This window comes from Netta rufina, assembly GCF_964035555.1.
Source record: "Netta rufina genome assembly, chromosome: 26".
Lineage (NCBI taxonomy): Eukaryota > Metazoa > Chordata > Aves > Anseriformes > Anatidae > Netta > Netta rufina.
In genome coordinates this window covers 6,335,067-6,344,775 of record NC_140150.1, presented here as the reverse complement: position 1 = coordinate 6,344,775, position 9,709 = coordinate 6,335,067, and the positions used below count along the sequence as shown (strand labels likewise).

At 47.3% G+C, this 9,709-nt stretch overlaps 1 protein-coding gene across 1 annotated transcript; it reads left to right on the top strand.

Moving 5' to 3' along the window:
• Nucleotides 1-622: 622 nt before the first annotated feature.
• On the top strand, nucleotides 623-2,122 carry LOC311219111 (potassium voltage-gated channel subfamily A member 2; the record flags this gene model as incomplete). Its single annotated transcript, XM_084302108.1, has 1 exon — nucleotides 623-2,122. One exon carries the CDS (start codon nucleotides 623-625, stop codon nucleotides 2,120-2,122), a length of 1,500 nt encoding a protein of 499 aa, XP_084158234.1.
• Between the last annotated feature and the right edge of the window lie 7,587 nt (nucleotides 2,123-9,709).

The following is a 9,709-nucleotide window of genomic DNA, read 5'->3' as shown; positions in this document are numbered from 1 at the left end:
AGCCGTTAAGGCTTTCCTGGAGGGTAGTGCTGGGTTGTCTGCTATTGCATGGTTGAATGTTAACCCTTAGCTGCATGCCTGGAAATGAGCTCAGCCCGTGCTGCCTCTGCTGGGTGCCCCACGGGTCCCCTTGCCAGTGTAGGGCTGGATGGGTTTTTCTTCCTTTCCTTCCCTTCCCTCTTTTTTTTTAATTTTATTTTATTTTTAATTAAATTTTTCTTTTTAGTCAAAAATGTTCTGTTTTGCCAATGACAGTTTTTCACACTCTTTGTGAATAGATGAAGGTTCCTCAGGTGTTTTCTCTCTTCCACCTAATTGGTTTAGAAGGGAGTTCTGAACTCTGTCCCAGAGAAGGCAAATTAACCCCTTGAGGAAGGTGGTAGACATGCTAGCGCAGGGAGCTGCTCTCCCCCCCCAACTTTATTTCATCTCTCTCTTTCTCAGCAGGGGCAATTTTCTTTCCTTTTTTATTTTCTTTTATTTTAACATCCCTTCGTTTTTCATGAAACACTTCCAAACCTACGTACCTGTCCTTCTGCAGGATAGTAGCCGTGCCCTGAGTCCAATCCCACCACTGGGCACTTGGAAGAGTTTAGCATAAGGATTTCTTTTAAACCCCAGTATGACAGTTGCTACTGGAGATCCTGCAGACGAGGCTGCAGCTCTTCCTGGTCACCCGCAGGACACATACAACCCTGAGACCGACCATGAATGCTGCGAGAGGGTGGTCATTAACATCTCAGGGCTGCGCTTTGAGACTCAGCTCAAGACACTAGCCCAGTTTCCAGAGACCTTGCTAGGGGATCCTAAAAAGAGAATGAGATATTTTGACCCTCTCAGGAATGAGTATTTCTTTGACCGGAACAGACCCAGCTTCGACGCGATTTTGTACTATTATCAGTCTGGTGGGAGGTTGCGGAGGCCAGTTAATGTGCCCTTGGACATCTTCTCGGAGGAGATTCGTTTCTATGAACTGGGGGAAGAAGCAATGGAAATGTTTCGGGAGGACGAAGGCTACATCAAAGAAGAGGAAAGACCACTGCCAGAGAATGAGTTTCAGAGACAAGTATGGTTGCTCTTCGAGTACCCTGAGAGCTCAGGCCCTGCCAGGATTATAGCTATTGTCTCTGTCATGGTGATTTTAATCTCCATTGTGAGCTTTTGCCTGGAAACATTGCCCATTTTTCGTGATGAGAATGAAGACATGCATGGCAGCGGGCTGAGCCATCCCCCTTACTCCAACAGCAGCATGGGGTACCAGCAATCGACCTCTTTCACAGACCCCTTCTTCATCGTAGAGACACTTTGCATCATCTGGTTCTCCTTCGAGTTCTTGGTGAGGTTTTTTGCCTGCCCCAGCAAGGCTGGATTTTTTACCAACATCATGAACATTATAGACATTGTAGCCATCATTCCCTATTTCATCACCTTAGGGACGGAGCTGGCCGAGAAGCCAGAGGATGGTCAGCAAGGCCAGCAAGCCATGTCCTTGGCCATCCTCCGAGTCATCCGCTTGGTGCGGGTTTTCAGGATCTTCAAGCTGTCCCGGCACTCGAAGGGGCTGCAGATCCTGGGGCAGACTCTCAAGGCCAGCATGCGGGAGCTGGGCCTCTTGATATTTTTCCTCTTCATCGGTGTCATCCTCTTCTCCAGTGCTGTCTACTTTGCAGAGGCCGACGAGAGCGAGTCCCAGTTCCCAAGCATCCCTGACGCCTTCTGGTGGGCTGTGGTTTCCATGACGACTGTTGGCTACGGAGACATGGTCCCCACAACCATCGGGGGGAAAATCGTGGGGTCCTTGTGTGCCATCGCTGGCGTATTAACAATTGCCTTACCAGTGCCCGTCATAGTGTCTAACTTCAATTACTTCTACCACCGGGAGACAGAGGGAGAGGAGCAGGCTCAATATTTGCAAGTAACCAGCTGCCCAAAGATCCCCTCTTCCCCTGACCTAAAGAAAAGCAGAAGTGCCTCTACCATTAGTAAGTCTGATTATATGGAGATTCAGGAAGGTGTAAACAATAGCAATGAGGATTTTAGGGAGGAGAACTTGAAGACAGCCAATTGCACCCTAGCTAACACAAACTATGTGAATATCACCAAAATGCTAACTGATGTCTAGTTGCTAAAACCTAGTAATGTATTTAAAGCTAAAGTGGAACAATTGCAGATATTGAGTGCTGCTCTGCATTGTAGTTAATACAGTATTTTCTACGGTGTATATTTGGTTCTGCATGGGAAGCAATAGCTATGTAAGTGACTTTTAACCTTTGATTTCCACACCGAATAAGTGTTTGTGAAAGCAAACAAAGAGAAAAAACAAACTAAACCATTTTGTTTCCCTTCTCCCATCCCAGGCTTGTGGGTTTCCAAAGGTGTGGAGTGCTTAGTCGAGCCAAGCACCACTCCTGTTTGTGCAATAGCAGAGATGCAGGGTATGTTCCCTGGCTGGCTGGGAGCATGGCTGGGCACAGCTCTGTCCCCAGTGCTAGGTCACTGCCAGCTCCAGGCACAGGCAGCAGCAGGGAAATGTTGTGCAGGGCTGGGGAGGCCAGCATGCTGCCGGCCACCCCAATTATTTGAAGGCTTGGGTTTCTGCCTTGGGAATGCCAAGTGCGAACGCATCACCCGGGCTCGTGTTTCATAACTGAAAATGCTGCATGCTGCAATAGTTTCAGCCACTGCAGTATGCCAGTGTGAGGCCCAGGGGAGGGATAATTAGTCTGACGGCGCATTATTTATTAAGTCTTAAGTTTTCTATGCCAGGCATCAGGAGGGATGAGTAAATAAATCGAGCGCTTGGATTTTATTGATTTATTTAGATGACACTTCCATCACCACTGTTTCCAGGATCACCAAAGACACCTCCACTGACACATTGAAAATTAGTTGGAAAAAGCATCTTTTTTTATATATCTATATATAAAACTGGAGCAACTATGCTGTGGCCTATAATATATTTATACTGCTGTGAAATTTAACCAGTAATACAGTACAGCTGCATGGGTATTTGTTGCATGAATCTGAATATTTAATACACACACAAATATATATTTTCTTAGTAGACTATACAGTATTCATGTTTATAGTGTTTATAGATACTCCAGTGGCTCAAAGAAAATTTATGGAAGCTAAAAAAATCTCTAATACGTTTAAAACTGGATGAGGAAAGCATGTGCTGACAACAGTTTGATAGATAACAAGGCAAAGCCTGAGTGTCCGAGCATCCAGCCACAAGAGCCGAGTACTGCAAGTGAGGGAAGGTGAGCTGAAAGTTAAACACCTGCACTCATTAGGGGGTGAGTAACTAGTCATTAATTGTGGTGTCATGAGCAGAAACCACAGCTGATCAGAGAGGGCACAGGGAGCAGGTGGAATAGCAGGTACTGGCTCTCCAGACTTGCTTGTTCAGCAATTTTCAGCCCTTTCCTATACAATTATTGTGTGTGTGTGTGTGTGTATAGATATTTAGAGAGCGACTATTGGGCCAACTCCTGAACAAAAGTGATCACTCAGAGCATCAGGGCTTCCTGGCTCAGGGGCCACCAGATGTGACCTGCACCAGACGTGACCTGTCCTGGGACACGTTTTGGGCTGGCAAACCCTTTTTCAACCATGTAGAGCCCTAGAGCTGGTGGTTTTTTCCTGTGTGGTGGAGGCTGGGCTAGATCCAAGCTCACACTTCCAAGACTTTGCTTTTATTTTGCTTTCTCCCAGTTGTGTGGTGTTGTGTTTTGTTTGTTTGTTTGTTTGTTTTTGTTTTGGTTTGGTTTTGTTTTTGTTTTTAGGGCTGTGTTAAGGTGCAGAGACCTCAGGGCTGCCCATGTTTCTTCTTCATCTCTGGTGTTATTTGGGGATAGCTGGGAGCTGTTGGTTCATGGGTCTTATCTGCTTTCCCCATCCCACCTGGATTTCCTTGTCTGTCCCCCCACTGCTGACAAAACCCAGAATGGGCCAGATGGGCCAGGGCAGGGGAGAGGGATGCAAACCCCTGCCAAGGTCCCAGCCAAGCAAGTCCCTGGGTGAAGGCTGGCATTTAGCAGCCCGTTGAGTCGGGTTGAATATAGGCAGAATTTGGGCACAGTCAGCATTTCACCACTGCTGCCAAGCACAGGTGCAGGGAAGAAAACACATTGAAAAGCATGCCAGTGAGGTCAGCTGGACCCTTCCTGACTTCCAAGAGGAAAACAATATTTATAACAATACAACAAAGGGTGCTAACGTATTCTACAGCAATGATTCAAAATCCTGTTTAGGGTCTGATCCATCTCTTGTGCTGACGTGGCCCCACTCAACCAGGTGGGATCACTCATTTTTACTTAAGTGATTGATTGATCCAGGCCTGGCTCTAATTACCACCCAGTGTTCATGGTGAGCACACCAGAGTCCTGGATCCTACTCTGTGCAGAGCAGCACCAATGCACTGCACTGGGCTCTGGGTGCTCAACACTGCACAGGGTTGGGCCCTGCAGCCTGTGCTGAATTATATCTCATCGTGTTTAGAGTACTCTCCTCCTCTCTGCTGCTGCAGCTCTGAAATGGGTGTCCCTGAAGCCCAAAAACATTTGCAACACACACAAAAGAAGCAACACAACTAAAAGCAATAAATCTGTTTCTGAAGCTTGTTGTTGCATGGGATGGCATGGGTGTGATTTCCAGGCAACCAGCCAGCCTCTGTCAGTCTAGCTCACTGCAGGTCTATGGGGATGCAACCTTGCACCCAATGCACTGGGATGCTGGCTGCCCACCCATGGGTCCCCCAGACCTGGGACAGTCCCAACCCTGCTGTGCAGGAAAGCAGCAGTACTAAAAACAGGCTGCCACGGGCATTTAGAGAGGATGCTGGCACTTAACAAGACTTTGCAAAGGGCCTTGTTGTTTAACTTCTGTGAGTTTCAGACCACTCACCTCCTGGCCTCTCTGGATCTGGATGGATCCTGCACCTCTTGCAGTCACCCAGGCAGATGCACGAAGGGAAACCAGCCCTAGAGGGAGGGCACCTCAGCACTAGCCCTGGTGCCATGTATGGGAAGTAGGGGATGTGCCTGGATGCATGCTCAGATATGTTTTCAGTGCAAAAAGGGTCTGTGGGGGCTGTGGTAAGAAGCCATCCATCAGGCTGCACAAAACAGAAGGGTCCAGATTTCTCCCCCGCCCGGAGAAATGGTTTCCCTATAGTTTTTAATGGGATTTGTGCTTGCAGGTCGGAGCTCTAGTGCTATTTCTAGCTTTGCTTCTGACTCACTGATGTGATCTTGAACCAGTTTTCAGGAGGAGACTGTGTTTTTTTCTGTAATTTTTTCTTGAAAAATTTAGTTTGAGTAACTCTGGGCCTGCATCCGCAGAGAAAGCTGAGCATCCCAAACTTCCCTTTGCTTTGAATGGGTACAAAAATGGGATAGGAAGTGCCTCAGACTGAGGATGCCAAAATGCAGGGGCTGAGTCTCCTCTCCCTCCTCCCATGGAGATATTGGCCACAGTTGCAATGGAGAACTGAAGCTTTCTGCTCTGTGGAGGTGTCCCTGCATAGGCACCCAGAGGAGGCAGTAGCCATATCTTAACTTTTATTCTTTGTGTTTTAGCTTTGGAGACGGAAAATGGTGGTTACAGTTGTTTTCTAAAAGCCAGCACTTGCCCAAGCCTGTGAACAACCCATCAGACCTTTAAAATCTTCTGAAATTGCTGTTAAGGGCAGTGAGGGGAAGCTCATGTACTGGCTGCACACTGCCAAGTGATTTAGAGCTGATGGAAAAAAATTATCGGTATGGGGTGATGTGTTTTATCAGGAAAAATAATCTCTGTAGCTTTGTGTTGAAGTCTTACAAATTTGAATACAGACCTATACCAAGAAAAGGATCTCTACATTAGTATTATGCGAGTGTGGCATGTGGGAGTATAAATATGGGCATATTTGTGCATAAATACACAGAAGGAGAGAAAAAGACAGAGGAGGAGGAGGTATTTCAAGAAGGGCCTTGCTTTGTTATCAGATAATTCCTGGGTCAGCATTAAAATTGCTGCCAAAGTCTTGCAGCCTTTCTGGAGTTTGCAACACCCCTAGGGATGGGCCCAAGTGAAGGAGGCCTGGATTTGGCCTTGGTGATGGGGACCAGTGGCACCCAGTTCCATGTACCCCTGCATCCCAGCAGCTTTGCAGCATTTTTGGTCTGGATCCTGAATCCCCAGCTTGGGCCTATCCTTGATGTTTTTGTGATTGTGCAGGGAAAGCCAAGAAGAAGCTGAAGGGATTTGTTTGCGAGTTTTTTTTTTTTTTGTTTGTTTGTCTTTTTTAATGGAAGCACCTCTCCGCTTTGGAGCTGGGATGTGCTTATCTTGGGGTCTGTGTTCATGGGGGGGGGTCCTAGTGGTTTCTTCAGTTGGTGGGTGGTGGTCAGCATGTTGCTGGGGTGGAAGGGGTGAAGAGAGGAGGAGCCAGCTCCAAAGCATTTGTTTTTTTCCCCAAAAAAATTATGTGGTTCTCTCCTTGCACCCCTGGCAGCAGCCAGAACATCCCCCTGTGGCCCCTCTCACTGGGGACTGGCTGCTGCCTTGCTCCAGGAGCCCTGAGGAAGACAATGGTCTTCATGCCCTTCCCCATCCTCCGTTGCCTTGGTCTCCCTGTGAAATTACTGCTTTGGCTGTCCAAATGTCACCCTCCAAGCTCTTTTTTTGGGTGCCTCCCATCCTGCTGCATCCCATGGTGAGGGCAAGGGGCCAGTCTCCAGCCGTGTAAATCAGCCCTGAGAGCACAGCACAGATTTACACCCAGGGATGAGCTCCCCCTGACCCAACCATGCATGGAGAGTGGGAAACCCTTCAGCCCAGTTCCTCTTCTGTGTGGGATGGGTTTGCTTGCCAGAGCTCCTGGACATTATATGACCATGGCCCTATTGCAAGGTCCATGTGTGTGTTTAATACCCTGCCTGGCTGCTCAGGGCTTGGGGGGCTTGGGCTTTTTTTTTTTTTTTTTAATTTTTCTGTTGTTTATAAGACTGCAGTTATCCATTTACACTTGCTCCTTCATTGCTTGAGACTGTGCTATTGTCCTCCAATGTCATCTACTAATCATTGCTGGAAGCACAAGGGAAAAACAGGCATTGGATCAAGCCTGTGTGTGCTGCCTAATTTGAGTGAATCGATAGGAAGAGGAAATCCAAGAAGGACTCATCCTAACGATGCTGGAGCCGAACCTTTTGTTGCCATGGTTACAGGAGAAATGGGACCAGGAATGGAGAGAGGCCTATAAACTGGTAAAGGAGGACTCGTGGGAATTTCAAGTCATTAAATCATGTGTTTGCTAGACAAAAATTTAGACACCAGCTGTATCTGAATTGCACAGTGTGTATAGACATTACTGCTCTTATTGACAGCGTGGGGGTGTCCTTGGGATTGGGTGTGTCTGCAGTCTGAGACACCCGCATCAATAAGGCTGATAATTGTATATAGGTATACAGATCTGTGTATATACGTATTCTAAATGAGCATTTGCTGTCTGATTTATCATGAGTGTACATAATATATTCTTCACAGAGTATCACAAATTTTGTAAATATCAGCACTAATTAAGAGGAAATAAATATGTATATTATTGAGGAGCTATTTTGATATCAGTTCTGTGGAGGGTGGAGAAGAAAAAGACAAGCAAATGTATTTTTGGTAGACTGAGGGTTTTTTGTTCGTTTGTTTGTTTATTTTTTCTGTGCATCTAAACCTTCTGTAAGAAAAGGAGGAAACTGCCTGAACCATGGAAAAATCAGCCTGGGGGAAATTCCCCTGGAAGGGGATGGACTTCACTCTTGGTGATGGACAGTGGGGAGGACCTGGTGCTCTTCACCCAGACTGCTCCACGCTGTGTCTGCAGATCTCCCATGGGTGCTGTGCTGGAGGATACACCTCTGGGAAAACCTCCAGGCACTGAGCTGGTGGGTTATAAGGCAGTGATCACATTTGAAAGAGGGAGAAGCAAACAGGCAGGAATGGTGCTAGCAGCAATTCCTTGGTGGTGTTTCAAACTTCTTGTCCCAAGATATGTGTCCTAGTAGGACTTCAGGCTGAGAACAATCTCTGCCGCAGGGAATGGGGATGGGTTCCCTATGAAGGCATCAACTCCTCTCACAGATGGATGGTTGCTTTGCTAAAACCCCAGGGAGCAAACTCAGCCCTGCTTTCTCTGCTACAGAGAGTCCTCGCCTCTCCTACATGTGTTTTGGGGGAGCAAAGGGGAGGGAAGGAGCTGGAGGTTGGTACTCGTGTTTCAGGCTTTTGGCAAACTTCCACAAAAGAGAGAGAGCAATGGGGACTGAAATGTATATATATTTATCCAAAATCTGCCCAGGGCAGGTTCTCCTCTCCCTAAGGGGTCTGAGATGAATGCTCAGAGACAGCTGGGCAGTAGGTGTGTCCCCAGGACTAGGTTCTGTGCAGGTAAAAACCTGCACAGAACCAAACCAGCCCAATTCTGGGTTGGCATTTTTCATCCTCTTGCATCTCACTGGGACACTTAGCTGCACTAGGGACACTGTGGGAACTTCAGGCAGAGATTTGTTATTTTCACTTCTGCATATTGGGGAAATGTTTTTTTCTTGCCATGGTGACAACCCAGACTCTAAAAAATATCCTATCCTAGGCATGGCTTGTTTTTAGATAAAAAAGTTCAAATCTTTCTCCCCCTAGATGGGACTCATGTCAGTGCCATGAATAAAGCCTGTATTGTAGATTGATGTTTGGCTTCAGGATGTGGCATCACTTGCTGGAGACCTTGGAAGGATTCAGCAGCAAACCCCACTGAGCCAGCCTCTTGCTGCAAGCCTCCTGCAAGAAGTTGGAGCTCTCAACTTCAGGTTTCCCAAGCTGCTTCCCCACCTCCAAGAAGCCTCCTCACTCTTGGATGTATACACAGAAGAGTAATAACCCAAGGACAATGTGAAGAGCAGTGCTTAAATTTTGTCTAAACTGGCCAGACATGTACCAGTGGCATTGGTGCTGTTTTCAAGCCTCCTGGTCCTTGAAGAAGTCTATTCTTTAGAGTACCACTGATTTCTATCTTCTTGGGGCAGCTCCCTCAAGCTCCAAGCCTCTGCACAGGGACTGAGCACCTCAGCATCCTCAACCCCCCTGGCTTCAGTGGTGGAGGACCCAGGCTTGATGTTGAGGTCCTTGAGTTGGGGTTCCTGTCCTGCCAGCAAGCTGCTGTATGACCCAGGGAACAACACATCTCAGTTCGTTCCTCAGTTTCCACACCTGTAATACAGCTTGTTATGCTGTGCCCCAGGATCCAGCAAATTGCAAAGCTCAGTACTGGGGCAGAGAAAATACATAAACGGGTAGAGGAGCCATGGATGGGTAATTTAGCATGAAAGGAAGTATTTAATTCTGAACATTTAAATACAGAAAGCATTTGAACCCATGCAAGGTAATACAAGTATTTATGAGCAGTGCATCCTGGGCTAAATCAGCAGCACCCTTGTCGCTGTGTTTTCTGTAATGGTGGGTGGAAGCTGTGCCCAATTTGAGCCACTTGGTACTCCTCAGCCCCATTTCCAAGACCAGGAGAGGCTCTGGTCAGCTTCAGCAGGCACCAAACCCTTGCTCTTATCTCTGGCTGGCAGCATTCTGGGCTCATCAATATCTAAACACTGCTTGGTGCGAGGGGTTTGCAGAAGTCTGCTTTGCAGGCTCTCTGAGGGGATGTCAGGAGGAGGCGGCGAGG